The 22345-nt window shown below is 38.3% G+C and overlaps 1 protein-coding gene across 4 annotated transcripts in view; it reads right to left on the reverse strand.

Annotated features, from left to right (window-relative positions):
- Positions 1-22345, reverse strand: part of LRRIQ3 (leucine rich repeats and IQ motif containing 3) — a 205226-nt gene that overhangs the window by 50738 nt on the left and 132143 nt on the right. For 2 of the 4 annotated variants that reach the window (XM_045026615.1, XM_045026614.1), the window contains exon 10: positions 6937-7039. The exons of the other annotated variants lie outside the window; for them this stretch is intronic. In XM_045026615.1, coding sequence (XP_044882550.1) covers positions 7028-7039 — 12 coding nt within the window. In that variant the 3' untranslated portion in view covers positions 6937-7027. Of the gene's footprint in view, positions 1-6936; positions 7040-22345 lie in introns of those variants that run through there. 4 annotated transcript variants of the gene reach the window in all.

Here is a 22345-nt window from a genome sequence, read left to right on the forward strand (position 1 = left end):
GTGCTAATAGTTTAGTAAGTTAATTAAAATAAAATGTGAAAGGCTTTTATAATAAATGACAGAGACACAGCCTTTGTTGATTTTGATGTAAAATGTAGTCTTTTACCTTTAGCCATTTTTAAAACTCATTTATAAGATACAAGCAAAGAGAGGCAATCATTAATCATACCTTTGTCAAAAAGCAACTGCCCAAACAATTACTAAATAAAATCTACAGAACCTGGACAAACTGTTCAAATGCAAATATTCTGAGATCAGTGATAAAAGCATGAAATTATCTGCCTTATTTGCATGTTGTTTTCTTCACAACAGCCTTCCTGTAGTTCAGTATGGCCACCCACTACAGTGTACTGGGGAAAATATTGCTAAAATGATCTAAATGAGGTAGAGAAAACTAATATTGGCCAAGCCTTTGTATTGTCTATATATTCTTAAATGTCTAATTTCAGAATGCAGATTATTAAAATAATCCACGTTTAGATAAAAATAATCCAAATTGAAATCAGTGAGATCCAGATTGCCAGTGTACATCTTTCATTTCAAATCAAATGAAAAGTACTTTGTATAAAAAAAATGAATCCCACATATATTACTTGGGCCATATCACACCAGCAATTTTTAAGTAAAAGTCCCTATTGAAATCATTAAGAATTGACATCAGCCAAACAGCAGCAGCACCAGAAATGCATGTGCAGGACTTTTGTTCTATATTTCTGCTATGCCTATTTCATCAGACAAGCTGCTTCATACGTTTGCCCATGTTTGTTACATGCTGCTTTCCCTCAACAGTCTGTAAACCATTTATGGCACATACATGCCCAGTGTAAAATGAGACTAAGTGTGGGACAATGGCTTTACTCTCATGCTGACAAATATTGAATCAACAAACCATCACTGCAAAAATCCAGTGGCATCAACCAGTGACAATGCAGACGTTTTTCATAGGAGCCCCACACCAGCTTCTCTCCATACTTTGTCTGACAGTTTAGCTGTTCATCATAGCTTTCACTTTTGATCACGTTTCCTTATGATTGGCCAAATCCTGAGCTGACCTAAATGGAGCTATGCAGACTTACAGGTGAGGGTCTTGCCCTGCACATACTGTAGTTTGTTTACCTTTTGGTCATTTGGGGGTTATATTTTAAAAATATTCTACAAAAATGGCTACACTGGGCATTAAGGTTTTGACCCTGCTCTGATTGAAGTCAATAGCAAAAGTAACCTTGACTTTAATGGTTCAGGAGTAGACATTAAATACTTAAATATTTCTATGGGAAATAGGTAGGGAGTAGGTACCTATTTAGAGGCTCTGGACCAGATCCTCCGCCCCAATAAGGTTGACTTGGATTGTTGTAACTGCACAAAGCAAATTTAAAACTATGTGGAAATGGTCAGGCATAGAGCTAAGTGAACATTTTCAGAAAAAAATTGCAGAAAAAAAATGTAGTTTCAGATCAACCAAAACTATTCACAAAATTGAGTTGAATTCAGTGAATTATTTCAGCTGGGGGGGGAATTAAAATTGAAAGTGTCAAAATTAAATGTTTCAACATTTCTTTTCAAAATGACTTTTAGCTAGGATTATTTTTTAAAAAACATGTTGACTCCATTTCTTCTTGGCTGTCTATAATACTCCTGCAGAAGTAGATACTCAAATCCTGGAGCTTGGGGAAAGCTCAGATTTTATGATCCATGTCCACATTTAACATAAAGTACTGAGTATATGAAATATATATCTCATGAATGCTATGTGTGATATGTGATGCACCTAACGAGCTTTTTTCTCATCTCACTCACAATGGTGTGTTGCTTTCAAAGGAGTTACTCTAATTTCCTCAGTATTAGAGGACAATCAGGCTCAGGGAAACAAAAAGTTGACTTGAACTGAACATTTTCTTATTGCTGTTTGTCTTGCTTTTTGAAGAGTCTTTATATTCTGTTACTGACGTACTTGCAGAAAAGGTTTCAAAGTATTGTACATAACTCCTGTTGAAGAAACATTCTCACTTGTTTTATTCTGAAAACAGTTTTAAACTGTTGATACGTTCATTTAAAATGCACATTTCTGTTCATTTGATTTCCAATTTGCCTTGAGGATCATTCTTAGCTAGTAAAGGGGTCTCAAAACATGAAACAGTCATATGCAAATCAGCTGTGAATAATCTGTGTAGCTAGTAATTTCAATATGTCAAAATATTAGATTTGCATCCCTCTGTGGATATCAGCATTTAAAGCAAAAACGACATCCCTTATTTCATTCTGATAATGACTTTCAGCTATGTACTCCCAAAGTGTACTTGTTGAATCATTCAGTAAAGAGTTATAGCTTCTTAAAGGAGGCTGGACTGTACACAGATTGGAACCCAGTGTTTCATATTATTGAATGACAGTGCAAAGAGGAAAAATTGTAGAGCCATACCTCAGATGCCAGGCTTGCCAGATTGGGGGATTTGTTGGTTCCTTATATATCTCACTGATCTGTATGCCCAACCACACCTCCACAGCTGTTTATTTCTGGCAACACCCTCTATCAATGGCTGGCTGTTTGCATGCTATGTCTATTCTTCATGGAACTCAGTTCCTCCCAAAATCAGATTTCTGGAGTTTTTTCTGGACTAAAAGTTAATCTGCTTTGGTGTTGCAATTCAGGCTGTCATTGCTGACCACTCAGATATAAGCATGAAGGTCATTATTATACAGGCAAGTGATTAATGGAAAAATTCATTTGTTGACTTATTCTGTATGCTGTAATGCATATACTATGTTATCAGCATGAATTTGAAAGGGAACATTGTTTATAAGGGAAATCCGTGTAGTTTGTTTGAAATAAGGTTTTATATGACAAATGATTTAGAGCTAGATTCAATCCTGGTGAAAAGATTGGTGCCTGTTAACAAAAGGGTTAGATTTGGCCATCATCTCTGTAGTATTTTGTAACAATGTAACACTAGCAGTTGATAAGAGAAAATGATTGTATCCAACTGTGTTATGGGCATGAAATCTTAACAATGAACAAATTAAATGACCATTTAAATGAAAATTCTTTCTCGTGTTTTATTTAGAAATATTTTAAATGAAGTGTGTAATCATTATCTTTTCAGTCAAATTTCTCTGTTTACATTTGGAAAGTTGCATGCATGCATTCACATTGTATTTTCAAAATCTCTCATGAACATTTCCCTGGGCATTGGGTCTATCATATACAATCAAGGCACCATCTGCTCTGAACTAAGCTGGCCCTAAGTTCTTCAGCAAAGTCCCCTTATTTTTGTAACATCCGCACATTTTTTCCCAAATTGATGTTTTTATTGAATAAAATATGAAAATAGATAATACACCAGCACAGTAACCTCTCTATTTTATTTTGATATTGTATTTATGTTCTCCTTGAATTTCAAGTTTTCACTGTACTCTGATTTTGCACAAAACACAACTCCCTCACAGAAGTTGTTACAGGGAGGCAGAAGTTCTGGCAGAAGAATCAAGGGCAGCTGGGAGTTTGCCACAAGTCAAGCATGGGAAAGCTATTCAGGATTGTTAGATGTTTCTGCTAAAATAATTGGTAGCAAAAGGGTTAACAGTGTTGACATTTAAACCATCCTCTTCAGGTTTCCAAGTGAACATCCTGTTGAGATAAGTGGGGCTGAAGAACAGTTATATTCGGGAGCACAATTCTGCAACAAAGATGCAAATTCTATAGCCATGGAATGGCGGAATACGTTTAGCATTGTATATAACCATAATTGTTATTTTCTGGATATAATGTTGAAAAATGTAACTTGTGTTGCAGGTGACTCTCTGATAAGTAGTTGAGATTGCTTCCAATGCAGATCAAGTAGAGATATGCCCTAAGTATGCCATTTCAAAGGGCTCTTTTCAACTTATGACACCTTTTGGGTTCTGCGCTTTTGTGCTCTATAATTGTACGCACCGGTGAGATACTACTGCAATGACCACCTTAAAAAAAACCAAAAAACAAAAAAACCTACAATAGACTATACCATTGATTTTCACAGAACATACACAGACATCACCAGGTTGCCGCTCAATGCATACACCAACTACATTGCAAAATTCAGCTGGACTGTAACTAGCTAGGTCTTATTGAAAACCAGTATAAGAGCTTTGTTTTATTTTATTTTTCCTAAACTAAATGGAATATTCACAAACTAACATGTGTTGCATTCATTACAGATAAAGGACTTTTTGCATTATGTCTTGGGGTGATTTGATATATAACTTTCCTTAACTGTATCTTTCCATTTGCTGCACAGTGCTGCAAACACAAGATATGCCTGTGGCACATAGCTCCAGTATTTTTTATTTGGAACCTCTCTTGTATACCACTGTGAAGTGAATTGTGACATCTTTTGAAATAAAACCCTTCTTGCGGGAATAAAGAAAACTGAAAAGAGGGGTAAAGGTGTTCCATTATTTTTAGCATGGCACAGTGTTCTATTTTAGAAAATGGCAGTCAGCAAACCCTTTGTGATCGCTCTACACCTCAGAGGCAGAAATCCAATAACATCCTACATGCTTATATCACTTTTTTAATACTCTCACAAGTTGCATAGTGTAGATAGCTAGGTAGGTACCATCAAGACAGCTGAGAAAAAAAATACCCCCAAAGATCTGGAAATTTGTTGGGAATCAATTAGCCGGGGGTTATAGAATGTGAAGGAGGGTGGTTGTTGATCTATAACATTAATAATGGCCTTGATTCAGCCAGGTATGTGTAAGCACATGTGTGACTTCAAGCGCATGAGTAGTTCTGATTATCCATTGACTTCCATTATAATTAATACCACGATGGTGAAAAGAGAACAAGGCTTTATCTCTTTCTAATAAAAATCACTACCAGTGATCATTTCCACTTGAGACGTCACATGTAAATACCAGAGCCTCGGTCAGGACCATCCCTGAATCACTCCACCAACATTGACGTGCTTTAATCCCATGAAGTATTGTACTTAGAGGCTAGGTCTGCACTGGGTGGGAGGAGGAGTCGACCTAAGATACGTGAATAGCGTAGCTGAAGTCGGTGTATCTTAGGTCGATTTACCTAGCTGTGAGGACGGCGGCGAGTCGACCGCTGCCGCTCCCCGTCGACTCCGCTTCCGCCTCTTGCCACGGTGGAGTTCCAGAGTCGACGGCAGAGCGATCCAACGGGTAGTGTAGACATACCCAGAGTTATAACCCTGGCATATCAGACTTTGTTCCAGGCATCCTATGATTCCCACTTGTTATTTGTAACCAGACTAAGGAATTATATTCAGTACTTAGAGTACATTCTTTTTTACAATGGTACGATTGCAACATTTGGGAGCTTATGCTACTCAAACTGCTAGGCTAACAGAGATCAGAACCTGCAGGTTTCAGTACAGTATCATGCTTGTTACCATTTCCAGAAGTACTTCTCCAGAAGTAATACCGTACTTTTGGAATCCTGATGAGCTCATGTTGTAATTCATGGAAGGCAGACACAGCCTGTGAAGTAGTGCTCTGGAAATGATATGACAGGACCGCCACTGCTCCCCACACATAGGTCAAATATTCAGGAATAGCCATGAGTTTGGGGGTCTCCAGTTTGGTCTATTTTCATTTAAAAACCTCAGGCCTAATGGACTCCTGCTGAGGTAAAATTTGTTTGAGTGTAGAATCTAGCTCATTTGCCTGTATTCAGACTTATTAGAGTGTGGTTTTATCATTGTATGAACTTCTCCCATAGGATTAAAAAATATGAAAGAAAGTATGCAAGTACCTTTTCATCGGCCTTAGTGAAAAGTCATAGATCTGAAATGAAGGTAGTAGCCCTATTGAACCCCCGACACACAACTGTAAATATTGCCAGTGCGTTGTTACCTACACCTCCTTGTTTCATTAAAATATCTTGGGGCAGGGGGGGATGGATAATATATTTCATTTGTGTCATCATGTTTTTCCGAATCAAATCAGCACTTCTGAAATGTGGAACAAAATGGAATCTGAATCAAAGGGCATCTTTGGCAATAGTATTAAATATGACAAGGCAAGTACAAACCAGGTCTAATAGCTAAAGACTTTTTGACTTTTTAAGATGCTCAGTTGAACATTTAAAAGGTTTAGTCTCATATCAAGTCTAGAAAGCACCCCTGGGGCAGGCTTAAGTAACTATGCCATTAGGCACTGAGTTGCAAATTGCCTATTAAGTCTGACTGAAACTGTAAAATTGCTTTTCACAATGCAAATTAATGTAAATAAGAACAATTGGTTACACATATCACAGAGTATCAAACTGTCGACAGATGATGAGTACTGGGTTTTTTTTCTCCTAAATTAGCATTACTTTAAAGTTATATTTAGTGCATGGTTAAGAGGTCTGGATGTTTTTATGATACATTCCACAAATATGAACAACACACATTCTGATGTATGTCTTCTATTATGTGAAATCGAGACCTCTTTTTATGCAAGTCAATGATATTTTCTTTCAGAGCTAATAGAAATACCACAAAACAACCCCATTTACCCTCAGACGTTCAGTTATACATGATCCTCCTTTAGAAGAGGAGAAACCATGAAACAGTTATCAGTTACAAAAGTATTATTAGGTGGAGGAAAAAAGTTGTAAGACTCAAAAGCATTAAATGATCAAAGCCCTTTTGTAAGCCCTCTGGGCTGCAGTAGCTCTATATAGCAATAGCTGCTATGTGCAATAGCTTACATTGCCACTTCTGAGAGCTTTTGCTGTGTCATTTTTTTTTAAATTTTGCTCTACAAAGATATAACACAATGCAAATAAAAAATGTCCCCTTCCTTTGTTTCATCTTAGGTTAAGTTGATTTACAGTATGCAAGCACTACCAACTTCACTGCTTTACAAGAGAGAGAACAAGGTCATTATCAAGTGATATACGTGGTTTCAGTTTTTTGTAGTCTACTTCTGTTTGGCAAATCCATCTTTCATAAAGATTTCATGTTCTGACAATAGGGCAGATGTACTGCAGTAATCAGAGCAGATCCTACGTATTCCATTTTGTGCTTCTTTCTTAGCAAAATCTCTGATAAGAAGATAAATATCAATAATTCTGGTTAATTTTGTGATGATAACTTTAACATTTGGCAGATATTTCTTGAGTTAATTACTTTTTGCAATACAAAATAAATGACCTGGTACTGATCATATGATTATTGCTTATCTTTGTTGAGGAATATAAAAACTATAAATTAGATACATTTTAATAGAGCATTTTACCTCAGTCCTATTGGTAACAGCAAAAAAAAAAGTTTTTATTCTTCTCAACTCTGTTTTGTCAATAAGAGGGCTTCCTGCAATATGTTTAGTATTCTAGCTCTGGCCCATCAAAGTACTTAAGGATGTGATTAGCTTCATGTTCTCAAATCATGAGACTGGCTTAAAAATCATGAGATTTTGTTTTAAAAAACATTAAATTTGATGCATCCGACGAAGTGGGTATTCACTCACGAAAGCTCATGCTCCAATACGTCTGTTAGTCTATAAGGTGCCACAGGACTCTTTGCTGCTTTTATTAAATTTGAGGTTCTTTTTATTTGCCTTTTGGTTTTTGAGCCTTTAGGATACACATTTTCATACTTTAATCCACAACGAGGAGGGTTAAAAGCTTTTTTCTAAAATGAAAACAGATTCTCACATAATCTCAGGAATTCAGAAGCTAGGGTTTAAGAAAGACACCAAATAGGGTGACCAGATGTCTTGATTTTATAGGGACAGTCGCGATATTTGGGGCTTTTTCTTATATAGGCACCTATTACTAACCTGTCCCAATTTTTCACATTTGCTCTCTGGTCACCCTAACATCAAATGTCAAAGAGATTTATGATAAAAAATCGTAAGAGTTGGCAACACGGTTTGTAGGATCAAGACTAGAATGAAACTGATGCAGATCCTGATACAGTTTCTTTGTAGCATCTGCCCCAGCCTCCTTCCTCCATTACTAGTGTTGCTGTGTTTGTAGCATCTCTCCTTCTCTTGTAACACTGTCTTAAAATAAAAACTTTTTGGAGGAAACTTATTGACTTTACACACACACACACACACACACACACACACACCCTTAAAACTGAAACAAAATTAATTTCCCTTTCTTTTCGAATGTGAAAAAATAAAATAATAATAATAGCTATTGACAGGGACTGATTTTCCTCCAGTTTTGGTGAATTTTCTACAGTATTTTGCTCTCTCTCTGTGATGAGCATATTGGTAAATAATGATTAATTGCCCAAAAAGAGTATTAACTTACCACACTTTTGAAAACATTGATCTATGTTTTAGGTTAGTTGCTTTGGCATACTTTGGGTTTTGTTCAGGTCTTGTTGTCTTCAGTTTTGTTAGATGAATTAGAATTCCTTTTTAATCATATTACTCCCGCTCTGGGATGCAGTGCTAAGGGATTTCTGAATTCATTCATCAACTAAGCTAAGTTTTTGTCTTACAACAATATGGAACTTACTGATACTTTATAGGTAACAGCATAATTTAAACAAATTACAGCCTCTGAATGTGCAAAGTGAAGATAAAACTGCATTAGCCTCTTATTACACAGTGGGCCATACTGGCCCCTGTAGGGGTTAAACCCATAGAAAAGACTGGAAATTTAGTAACTTTACACGCCAAGGGGCAGATCCTCAGCTGGTGTAAATCAGTATAGCTCCATTGATGTTGATTATATTAATTTACACCAGCTGAAGATCTATTTCTTTAAAGAATTTCTGCACATCATTCAAGGGGAGCTAGGGAGATTAGGATTGCCCTACCCTGGAACCACCATTTATCTTCAGCCTTTCAGAAACCACATGTTTTTGAGAGATCCCCAAATGCTAGCAACATTCCCACAGTGACCATATGCGTTTACACTGCCTCCCAGCAGCTATCAAACCTTGCTCCTTGCTCCTTTCCCCTTCCCCTCCAACTTCCTTGACAGACTGATTGCAATGGAGCAGCAGACCACGCCTGGATAAGGCACCTTCACTGTACCATGTTTGAGAATGCCTGCCTTCCTTACAATCTCCATCCCCATATTCCCCTCTGCCAAAATATGTGGGGAAAAGTGGTCTAGGCTTCCATGTATTTGAGTTTCTTCCTTTAAGCATATGTAGATGAAGTCAGTATCCTACACCAAGATTTGTGTCTACCCCAAATCCGATCCCTCATTTCAGCTGCCCCAAACTCCCAGATTATTAGAGCTGATCAAAAATTTTCCCCTCTAAACTCTTTACCCCAATGGAAAATTAGGTTTTCAGCTAAACCGCAATTTTCATTAAAAAGTGCCTGCTTGCCTCAAACTTTTTCAATTTTTCCATCAGAAAACCAAAAAAACCCCCAAACTGCTTTTTTCCTTCTTTTGTTGTTGTTTTCAGCTGAAATTTTCAACAAAATGTCAGAAACAAAATTTCTAACCAGTGCTATAAGTTATTGTCTTCTTTAATAACAAGTGATATTTAAATAGAAGGTTTTATTAGATTCTATGTCTGAATTTATTTCTGCAATGACTGGGGGTCAGATACTGTTACACCCAGGCACTCTGAGGATTTTCTCATGACTCCTCATATCAGGGTAACATGTCAACAAATAATAAAATTATTACCTAAAAGTACAGAATCTGAATCCTGAGATACTATATTTTGAGTGACGTAGTGTTCTGGGAATAGTTGGTGAGAGTCAGCTAAAGATAAAATTAAAGACATCACAGAATAATTTCTGAAGGGATATTAATTTATTATTATGTATTATATATTATTATGAATTATCATTTCAGAAATCTGGGGACCAAGACCTCCTCTCCCCCTCCTCACACACACGAAGACATGCTAAAATGATTTATTTAATGCACTTTGTAAGTAAATTCTTAACAGATGGACAGAGCACCAGAAGGGTAGCACTAGGGAGCCAGCAGGTGGACAGAGAAGCCAGGAATGTACTGGCACTGATCAGATTAACAAACCCAAATACCTTGAGACGAGCACAAGCTGCCCAGAGTATAGACAGGCACTGACCAGATAAACAAGCTAAAATAACTTGGAAATGAGGAGATTTCATGGCCCTATTTCCCAAACCCAGGGACCTGCCTGATTGCTAATGCTGGGCCACAAAGCCTTTCGAATGTTTACTCTTCTGCTTGCTTTCTCTGTCAGGTCAAGGCAGAGGAGATTGGGCAATGGGAGGCAAAGACCGAGAATGATTCCTAGGACCTATGTCAGTCAGGGCCCCCACCCTCCAACACATACACACACACACACACACACACCCCTCTCTCTCTCTCTCTCTCTCTCTGCCTTGACCTGACAGGGAAAGCATTCAGAAAAGGAAAAATTCTAATGGCTGGATAAGGCTAGAACAATTTTTTGCTACTCCAAATGTAACTGATTCCCATCCACCATTATCAAATTTCCATACATAGCGCCAGCCTAAGGAGGTTTGAGTGAGATGATTCTTTAGTTTATTTGCTATAAATGACTTATTTACATAGTGTGTGTTGAGTGTGTGCGTGCGCGCACACACATCTGTGTACAAGTAAATGTTTGCACTGCATGGAGGTGTATCCCTAGGTTCCCTTCATCCCCACTTCCTTTTGCAGAAATGGATTCCACCTCCTTGCTCATTTCTGACAGACCTATCAGTTTCAAAGCTATCTTTGTGCGGGGAAAGGCAAGGAATTTATGTTTTAAAAAATACAAAGCTGAGATTCTCTTACACATTTCTAGTTGCTCCATCTGAGGATGTCCATGTTTGAAGTCCTCACGTGAAAGAATATTTTGACCTCTCAGAGACTGCACAGACCTAGTTTAAGTTTTACCCCTTTACTTTGTCTGCTTGTTTACATTTTGGTGCCAATCAATCATTGAGTACCAAGCCATAAAGTTTGGTACTTGCTCATTTACAAGCTTACTACATGTGGTGTCCAGCAATTAAACGTGCCCTTGGCTTTTTGCAGCTGTGCAAACTATAAGGTTGTGCTTTAGTTTATTGTCAATGTCAGTAGGGTTTACACATCTTCCATTATATAAAGCATTTGCTGTTTTGGAAGAATACTACAACAGGTTTTCTCTGGTCACTTACTGAAGATAATCTAACCAGCTTTCTGGCCAAAATGTAGTTATAATTCTGATTGACAATTAACTTTAGCAGCCAATAATTTAAAGGTAAAATACTAGTATATTAAAGACACCATCAACTTGAAATTTAGTCAATTACAAAAAAGATTTAAAAGTAGTTTCAAATACTACAGCTGCTGCTTGGTCCTCCTGCTGATTTTCATGCTGTATAGGCACAATTTTACTATTTTTTTTTAAAGTTTTTCTATCCCCCACTGCTGTGTGATGTGCATAAACAACAGGGGATACTGACTAAGGCACCAATCCAGTGAAGCATTTACACACTGCTTAGCGTGTATCACATAAATAGTCCTATTGGACTTCATGAGACTACTCCAAGTGTGCAAAGTGAACCAAGTGCATAAGTGGTTGCAGGTGCAAGACCTAAGTGAGAATCAGGAGAAACCGTGAAACTGACAATGCAATGTTTTCTCTAAAGAAAAATTATGTTTCTCTATTCTCTTTCTGTTATAATCATCCTAGATGTTACTTATAGCAATTGTAGGTAAAACATTTGCAGACAGAAGTGTAATTTTTAAATTGAGGGTGTCACTTTAACTGTGTCACCTCTAAGAACATTACACACAGTTTCTTCACATCTTTCTTTTGTATCTCTCCTTTGTCAGGTCATTATGTTTAGTTGTTTCAAGGCAGAAAGGAATTCTGAATTATATTCTAAGTAGAACTGAGGATTTTTTTTTGTTTATCCTTGAAAGTAATAATTACTTAAATCATAGAATCATAGACTTTAAGGTCAGAAGGGACCATTATGATCCTCTAGTCTGACCTCCTGCACAATGCAGGCCACAGAATCTCACCCCCCCCCATTCCTGTATCAAACCCCTAACCTATGTCTGAGCTACTGAAGTCCTCAAATCATGGTTTAAAGACTTCAAGGTGCAGAGAATCCTCCAGCACGTGACCCTTGCCCCACGGTGCAGAGGAAGGTGAAAAACCCCCAGGGCCTCTGCCAATCTGCCCTGGAGGAAAATTCCTTCCCAACCCCAAATATGGTGATTAGTGGGCAAGACTCACCAGCCAGACACCCAGGAAAGAATTCTCCGTAGTAACTCAGAACCCACCCCATCTAACATCCTATCACAGGCCATTGGGCATATTTACCTCTAACAAAGGTCAATTAATTGCCAAAATTAGGCTATCCCATCATACCATCCCCTCCATAAATTTATCAAGCTCAGTCTTGAAGCCAGATATGTCTTTTGTCCCACTGTTCCCCCAGAACTTCACTCCTCTGAAGTTTCACAGATGATCTATTATTCCCATAATATACATCTGTGAAAAATCAGGGAGCTATGCTTGTCAAAAGAGATCTGAAAGCCTAACATATTAAAATGCCATTGAAATAGCTTTTTACTATCTTACACACATTGCTTGGATTAAATCTTGCTGGGCCCCTTGCTGATCTGAAAACAGTTGTACATGATTTAATAACATTTAGAATGGATTATCATAATTCGTTGCTTGCAGTTCTGCCAACATCATCATTACAGAAAATGCATTTGGTTCAGAATGCAGCAGCAGCATGAGTGATCTCTGGCACCTTTAGAAATGAGCACATATTATATCAGTCATGCAGCCCTTCACTGGCTTCCTGTTTCATCAAGAAACAATTGCAAAGCTCTACTTTCAGGCTTTCAAACCCATGACAGTTTGAGGATTTGATTATCCTGATTTTTTTTAAACACAGGTCTATCTGCTGAGGTCTTTTAGGGACCCATCCTGCAGTGTGCTGAGCATCATTATCTGCAGATGAAGCCAGCTGGAGATTAGGCCTTGCAGTGTTGGATTATTGGCTGTCTATATGTATCAATCAGGTCTTTGGGGCGGTATGTTTTGTTGGGAGTCTCTTTTTTTTTTCCTTTGAAAATTTACTACTTTATTGTGGAACTGTCTGCCAGAGTTTCTCTGCCAACTCCTTCTTTATTTTCAGTATTTTACTGAAAGCTTCTTTTTTTAGGGAAAAAAATTGCTTGAAATGTCTAGAATGTTATTTTTCATTGACAGTACCTATACGTTTATATAGTCAGTGTGATTGTGGTGAAGTTCTTTGGGTGGGGTTTCATGGTAGATTAAGGACCACCATCCCCTTTTTTCTCCCCTTGTGTGAGTTTTCTACACATGTCTCTGTGTACTGACATAAAGTATTGTAATCTAGCAGCGTATTGGCTTGTGGATGGAGTGTTGATACAGGTGTAAACTGAGATCTCCTTAAAGGGCCAGATCCTATAGGCCAAGATTTTAAAAATTGACTAGTGGTTTTTAGTGGTCATCTTGAGATACCTCAAACGGACCTGATTTTCAAAGCATGGGTGGCTTCACATCTTCTGGAAATCTGGTCCCTTCAGAGGATGTCAAATTAGGCAACAAAAAGTTGAGGCACCCAAAATAACTAGTCACTTTTTAAAATCTTGGCCATAGGCTTCACTCCATCCTTACTCAAACAAAACTGCCATTGAAGTGCATCTCTGGTTTTAATAAACCAGAACAAAGTTTTATCTGGTTTTAATGCAAAACTGTACATATTAAAATACCTCCTACAGTGAATTTGTAAAGACTGAATAAAGACTTCATGATCTGGCCTCCAATAAAAGGGTTCCAGGCTATTTGTATATTCATTTTAAATAATGATTATTATTCATTGAAAAATTTTGCATCTTAATGAGCAATATACATGTCTGACACAGTTCCTATAGTTTCATAACATTTAGAGCAGTGTTTTAGCCTAGCAGTTCCAATCACTGTTTGTGGGCATAAAAAAGGCTTTATCCTAATTTAGTGGTTCTGAGCACCTTATAAATCAAGACATTCAAGATTTAGTTAGAGAGACCAAACACCATGTTCCTCTGCTCCCCACAGATTTACCAGTCAGCTGAGAAACCAGACCTTAATCTGCTGGGAAGATCTGGCCAAAAAGGAGCATTTTGCTCCTTGTCAAGTTTCATGCTGGGAAGAGATTCTAGAAATGTGGGCCTGCCACTGAGATCACCCTACAACCAGTGCTCAGAAGCATCACTGTTGGAATACTGATTTCAGAGGACCTGAGTCTGATGTCACCTACATCAGCTTAATTCTGTTGAGTGGAGTTACTCCATATTTACATCAATATAACTGAGATCACAGTCAGGCTCATAGGATCTGGTGAGTGTGGTGAGGTGGATGCAGTGAGGTAGTCTGTAAAGCAATTGTATTTCATTCTGATCTCTGTGAACAGGAGCCAGTACAATACCTTGAATTTCACCTAGCAACTGATCAGCAAGCAGTGTAATTCTACAGGTATCAAATATTTAAAGCCACCTTAAGCAACATTTTCCTTTTCAAAATAAGTTCAGATTTCTTCCAAAGGAGTCAGATTTCCTGGCAGCAATTGTCACCCAGTTGTACAGTATGTGAACCTCCAGTGCCTGGAAGAGCAGTCTTGTAATAAGCTTTCGATGAGTGAAGGTCAGTAAGTACAACATCTGTTTTGCATACATGTTGCTTGCCTCTTATGCTCAGTTTCAGTAGTATCACCAACACATTGGAACTGGTGTCATATGATGCCTGGAAAAGTAGTTTTTTCTTTTGCAGTTCAATCAGGGTCAAGTTAGTCTTAGGAAACGGATGAAGCGATTCCAGAGAAAACTATGACCGAGCTTGCATTTTAAAATGTCTTAAGTGTCCAGGTTTTTCAAATCAATAGTCATCATTTAACTATTGTGTGTATTCAAAAATATAATTTTCAATAAAATTAGCCATGAAACAACATATTTTCATCAGATATGCAATAAGTAAACTTAACTGGTCATCTGCATATATTCAAAGTGATGGGGACAGCTACTGTACATAAGCATGCAGACACCAAATGCATTTTTTTGGTTTAAGTGTCATGAAGAGAGTAGCAACAGGATGAATATACCCAGATCCATACTGGAGAGCCCAGCGAAATAAAAGTTATAATCAAATGAAGCAGAGAAACAAAATGTACTTTCAAATCTGATCAACCCAAAACTTTGTCCCTGTGATTGGTTCCAAGATTGTGAGGGGGAAATGGGGCCCTCATCCAGCAAAATATTTAGTCTCGTTAGCGTCAGTGCAGCTACTCAAATGGTTAAAGTTAAGCACATGCTTACAGCATGAACTCCATGAGATCTTATGCAAGTGGATCAGGAAATATGCAGCTATAATATACTCCTCATGAATGGCTGTAGGAAATAGTGTTCAGATTGTACAACCCAATGAAGCTGAATGATGTAGTGACCAATTAATCACTTGTGCTGGATAAGCTGCCAAGAGGAAAGTTCAACTAGCACAGATGCTGGTTTTGCACCAAAGTATAGAATGCCTGCGGAATGCTTGGAACATACACTTTTGAAATCATAAGCTTGTCATTGTACTAACCCCAGAGACATATCTGCTGGGAATTTGGCCAGAGATGCCATTAATGGATTACAGTGAAACATGTTAATAATGGACACCATAGAGACTCCAGGATTTTTGGCCATTGTAACAGGTGGTCACATACTACGAATACACCATGCAGACTTTCCGCATATGTATTGCTAAAGCACTTCTGTACGTTTTATAACAAAATATTTAAAAGGTCAAATAAAATGACTTTGTTTGCAATTTAAAAGTCAAAGAATTTAAAATGTGTTACAAAATAATTCACAATCTCAAATTGGCTTCCCTTTCCAGCTGCCTTAGCAGGTTGATTGCAATGCAATTTACACAGCTGGACAGGTCTACAGGTGGCCAGAAGTGTGTTAGGCAGGTGGCTGCCTATTAGAGAGTGAAGTGTTATGTAAAGCATAGGAAATTTCATGGGGACTGAGATTTCACCAGTTATTAACACTGGTGACTGCAGATAGCAGGTGGCCATAAGTACAGGTTTCACTATAATGCAGAGCACTCATGATTAACCATCTAATCACGTCAAATAACTACTTAATAGCTGTCTTCTGACAAAAGAAACTGAATCCTCTCCCTTTAGTCCTAGAGCCTTAACATTCCTACAATCCTATAAGAAGGTGTATCTTTAGACAGGTCCTCGGTGTTACTTGTGCAGTACACCCTGCAGAGCAGAAAGCAGCCTGCAGGAACAGAGGGAATTTTACTGGTACTGAACCAGTGCCCCAGTGTGGTGCTATGGCTGTATAGTCTTTGAAATGAGAGGAAAAATTCAGCTTTTGAGTGCTGGGGGTCATGTGCACATCCCGTTTTTACTTATCTCTGTCTCCTACCCATCTATCCATTACATTAGCCACTGGAGCCGATGGCTAGTATCCAAATGTCTTTGCTTTTGCATGCTTCCTGTCTTGCCCAAAATTGAACTGAAGTCATTAATATAGATGGGTGAGTCTCAAAAGTCTCAGCATTTGGATAAATAACAAGTTCTGATGCTTACAATTATTAAATATTCAATAATACATTCCTAGAGCATCTCTCAGCAGTGGTTCACAACGCACATCAGGAATAACTGTAAGCCTCACACCATCCCTGTAACTTAGGTACAGTAAGAATTACTGGGCCCATTTTTACAGATGCTTACACTGAGAAAAAAAGAAGTTAAGTGACGTGCTCAAATTTGCTTCTACATCCATTTGTGATACAGGACATTTAAGTACTGTACTGTACTCCCAATCAGACAAGAGTACCTGCTTTCTCAATTACTCTCTCCAAAGGTACTTCTTGCTTCGAGGATGGCAACATCATATAACATCTTTGCATAATTCACAAACTGATGACAAAGATATAATATTATTTGTGTATGAATATGTCTACTAAAATAAAAACTAACAAGCCTTTTGCTTCATGACACATACTTCTATAAATGTCATGAAGTTTTATGTTGTCCTAAGAGAGTACAGTGGAAAAAAAACTTCCATTATTTCACATCAAGGGGCAAAAGTTCTTTTGTTGCTTGCTAGGGCTTGTTCACTGAAACTCAAAAATAAACGCATAGAAATATACGAAGAAGGAGGGCAAGGCTGTAAAAGTCTCTGGAAAGCAATCTGATAATTGAGGTTTACTGGCATGGCTTTGTGTGATGGTTTAGATTATAAAAACCTTGGGGCATGGACTGCAACACTTTCTCTCATAATAAGAATTTGCATTTCTATCACAGCTTTCATCCTAGCTTCTTGGACAATAATTCATTCAGCCTGTGAGGAAGATGTAAATATTATTATGATTATTTTGCAGGTAAGGAAACTGAGGCATATTTAGTGATAGAATTAGGAATGGAACCCAATGGTGTATTTCTCTTCTCGCAAGATATAAATAACTCCCATGGCTTCGTTGTATCTAAATACAGTTAATTTTAATGGGGGTTAATGATATACTGAAGAGGATGATCTGGGCCCTAGGGGTCCTGACTACCCTGCACACTGTCTGCACTCTGAAAAATAATGAAGAATAACATTTCAAGATCTTGAAAGATTAGTGCATGGAAGTATATCAGAGCAGTTTTTGTCTACATGCCCTATACCCTAAGGATATTGTGTGGAGGTGGTCAGAAAATTTTGCTGAAATAGTTTTTCAACGAAAAATGTCATTTTCATCAAAATCTAAAGGTGCTAGAAAATGTGTCAACTGACAAAATTTTGGCTAAGAAAATGAAACAAAGTATTTCAATAATGTCAAAGTGTCCTGTTTTAACATTGGAATGGAACATTTCAATTTTCATTTTGAAAAGTTGTTTTGAAAGTAATTTCATTGTTTTTAATAAAAACATTTTTAAAAGGTCAAAATAGGAACAAAATGTTTCAATTTTATTGAACTTTTGTTTTGTGGGAAATTTCTAAGTTGTGTTTTCATCCCATTTTGGAACAGAAGAAAATTAAAAATCACAGAATTTCCCATGAAATGAAAAATCCATTTCTCATCCACTTCTACTGTTATGTACAAAGTCCTCCAAATCTCACAATAAATATCATGAACATAAAACTACAGAGGAGTGGAGGGGTATGTGTGTTTGAGACACAGACAGACAGAGTTTATACTATACATGATTTGTTGTCATACTGCCTGACCATCTCAAACTTTTGCCAATACAGTAACTCCTCACTTAAAGTCGTCCTGGTTAATGTTGTTTCGTTGTTACGTTGCCGATCAGTTAGGGAACATGCTCGTTTAAAGTTGTGCAATGCTCTCGTCTACTGTCATTTGGCAGCCACCTGCTTTGTCCACTGCTTGCAGGAAGAGCAGCCCATTGCAGCTAGCTGGTGGGGGCTTGTAACCAAGGTGGACCGGCAGCCCCCCTATCAGCTCCCCCTGGCCCTATCAGATCCCTGCTCCCCTAAGTTCCCTGTGCTGCAGCCGCCCAGCAGGCTAACAATTGCAGGCTATCAATCGGCAGTTCAGCTGTCCCTCCCCCGACTGCCATGTGCTGCTCCTGCCCTCTGCCTTGGAGCAGCTCCCAGCGACTCCTGCTTGCTGTACAGGAGGGGAAAGAGGGGCTAACGTCAGGGTGTCCTCCTCCCCCCCTGCTCCTGCACCTCACTTACCCCTTCTCTGTAAAGAGCAGAGAGGGGACACCGACAGAGAGAGACAGAGATAGCTTGGGGCAACAGCTGCTGTCTCAACTTCCTGATCCATTTAAAAAGACAATGCACTTAAGAGTGGGTCAGCTTCCTTAAAGGGGCAGTGTGCATCTCTCTCTCCCACACACAAGGTGTGTGTCTGTCTCCGTCTGCTATGCTGTCTCCCCTTGTGTGAGAGGCTACATTAACAACAATGTGTTAACCCTTGAGGGCTCAGCTGAGTGCTAGTTCATCATTAAGCAGTAAGGCATTCCCTTGGAAATATCCCACCCTCTGACTCCTCCACCTCAACCAAGCTTCACAATCATCATCACTGTGTATCAGTATTAAATTGTTTGTTTAAAACTTATACTGTGTGTATATCTATATAATATATAGTTTTTTGTCTTGTGAAAAAAATTTCCCTTGTGCCTAACCCCCTTATTTTCCTTCATTCTTATGGGGAAATTGGATTCACTTAACATCATTTCACTTAAAGTCACATTTTTCAGGAACATAACTTTAATGTTAAGCGAGGAGTTACTGTATAGGGCATTTTGCCTTGACTAATAGCCACCATAACTCTATTAAAGTCAGCAAGACTAAAGGTCACTGGGTATAAATTTGACCAGAATGTGGCCTGGTATGTTTACAGCACTATACATCATTTTTGAAATTATAGCCCTTTTAAACATTTCATCAGTACTAAATTTTTGTATCCCTCTGCCTATAAAGCTGAGCTGCCTAAGTACCTGAACCATGAACCCTGTGGTACAGACCTGCGAAAGGAGAAACATTAGGACTAGTTCATTTTAAAAACCTCTTTTAATGATAGAAAAAAAAAAGCTTTTCCTTCCTGAGAGTCAAGAGTCATAACGTTAAGGTCTGATGTCTCATTGCAGGCTAGGATGGTTCACTTATAATAGGGTAAGGATGGATTCACAGCCGCCACATATTATAAAGCAACAGTTTCTGGCCAGTATGCTTCATGACATATCAGGCTGTGAAGTGTCACTTGTCCAGAAAAAAAATATTCTTAACCCTGAACTTTGGGCCAGTACAATTTGGGGAGGGAAATTCCACCACTGGTTTAAAAGCAAGCAAGTAAATAAATAAATAAGTGGTGCCTGTTTGAAAGTTGATCAGATGTTTGGAATGCTAGAAATAGTCAGAGCTGAAATGAATTCATGGGTATATTTCAGGAGAAAAGGTTACACTTGCAAAATACATGTAATATACCACATTATTCTACAACTGATCCTAAAAAATATCATGTAGTGTTTATTATATACATATGATACTATACCATATATCAATTACACCTACCATAAAAAAGAAAGGTTATTCATATACTCTACATATATGAGTTGCACCTATTATAGCTCTTGTTCTGTGCATCATACTTGTTACATGATAAGCTTTTGTTGTTTATCGGCATTTACAATAAAACAAATAAATTAAAGACACAAGGTGACCCTAAATTAACACATTGCTTTAATTCACATTCAGGGATCTGCTACCATTTATTTCCTGTGGTTCAGTGTCAGCAGAGCCCTGTAAGTGAATTACAACAGCAGAATGATGACAGGGCCATTTATTATCCTTTATGTCCTATTTAGAAGGTGTCATTTTATGATTTACAAAAAAATAATTAAAAAACCCGCAAACCAATAAAATAGCTTCTGTGTATTTCTTAATTTAATGTCATGTGTAGCTATTATTTTGCATCTTTCCATGTACACACAGGAGGGAAGAGGTAGACAACTAGCAAATTCACTGTACAGAAACCGTGCAGTTGTTCAGGTTTTATGTACTAATAATGTTCAAATCCCAACTCCCAGCGTTCAGTGTACTGTATCAGCAATAATGACTAGAACTATTGAAACTCATTAAAGAACTTAGCCTCAATTAACAGACTGATCAGTATCTGCTTCCCATTATACAGAGACAAATTAAGCAAGTTAAAATGGTTCCCAGAAAACATTTGCTGAAGCAAGTCAAAATTAACAATAAATACAATTGAATTCTCTTTTTGCTTGATTTTTCGCCCATTTGCACTTATACAAATGCAATGAATGAATGCTATTCATTATTTGTCAACCCCAGAACAACTTCAACTCACCAACAATAATTCTCCAACAATCTTTAAAGCTGAAATACTCACTCCCCACTTGTATAGTACTTTGTGAATAGCAAAATATTATCCAGTTCTACTAAACAAAATTGTAAATCATGCCTAAATTATTCATCAAAAAATTACTGCCTGGGCATAACCTATGGAATATTCATTGCATCAAGATTCAGCCTTCCCTTCCCTGGCAGCAAGAAGGAATACGAGAAATGGAACTTAAAAATTACAGAGGTGAAAAAACACAACACTCTCTCTTAATTGCACCGTTGCGCTGGACCTTTTTTCAAATGGATCCCTTCCCACTCCATCCCAAGTAGTGCAAATGACATGTGACATACTGCAGATGGCTCACCAGTCAGAGAGGCAAACATGCTGCTTGCTGTTCAGACAGTAACTAGCAGCACAGGTGTTGGATTTTTGCACTTGCCAGATCACCAGTAGCAGCCAGATTTCCCCTCAATACCGCAAGAGAAAGGCATAAAATCGCTATATTAGAACACAGAAGAAATAGTAGTATCCCACCTCACTGCCTCTTCTCAACCAGCTCAAACTCCGATGGATAAATTAAAGGACTAGATGTGCTGCATCATCTAGGGAGATTTCCTGATTCATTTTAAGCAAGTGAGATGCTCAACACTGCACGTGCGGTGCAAGGGTCTCCTGTCAGTACCGAAGCCACCAGCATCACCCGATATAGTGCATAGCACACTCTGCTCAGTGGATGGTGCTCTAGTAGGTAACAATGATTTTTTTTCCTCAGAGGCAGGTATCATCTTACTTGTCATTAAATTAGGGGGTCTCCTTGATATTGATGGACATTGTCATGGAGCTATTGTTTCCTTTAACACAGCTGTAGAGAATTTTGACTGTGTGTGGTTGATGACAAATGGCCCAAGGTATTCATTCACTCTGTTGCTTATTGCATTGTCAATTAATATCTCTGCTGCAACTAACTGCATTGTTCTTGCTGTTGTGGTTTCTGGTTTCCATTCTCCCATGAATAGCAACTACTTTGACAGTGGGATATTTAAAAGGGCACCAAACACCAAAGTCTCCTGCAGCAACTCCACAGTCTGGTATAATAGAGTTAGGCAGCTAGGTGCTTTCGAAAATCCCACTGGGCACCTATCTGCATCTTTGGGTCCCTTAATACCTTCGAAAATCTGGCCCTCAGTTACTATTGGTACCCACATCACTGAGAACACGCAACTGACAACCTAAGCACAATTCTGCAGAGAAAGGCATTTAGAGAACACATTTGCCTGTAGAATTTCATTATTTGTGGTAATAAGGGCTCAATGGGCAAACGAGCTTAGAGGCCCAATTCAGGGGCTCAGTGAGGGGAACTAGAGAGGCATGCAGGAGCCAGAGAGGCAGGAGGAGCAGAGCCATGGCAGCTTAAGGCTATGTCTACACTGCACTTCCGGCGTTTAAACTTGTGTGGACAGCACTTCATCGGTGGGAGACACTCTCCCGCCAGTGAAGCTACCACCCGTGTTGGGGGTGGTTTTATTTTGCCATCAGGAGAGCTCTCTCCTGGTGACAAAGAGAAGCTAGACCATGTGCCTTACAATGGCAAAGCT

The sequence above is a fragment of the Mauremys mutica genome, chromosome 8 (genome assembly GCF_020497125.1).
Source record: "Mauremys mutica isolate MM-2020 ecotype Southern chromosome 8, ASM2049712v1, whole genome shotgun sequence".
Lineage (NCBI taxonomy): Eukaryota > Metazoa > Chordata > Testudines > Geoemydidae > Mauremys > Mauremys mutica.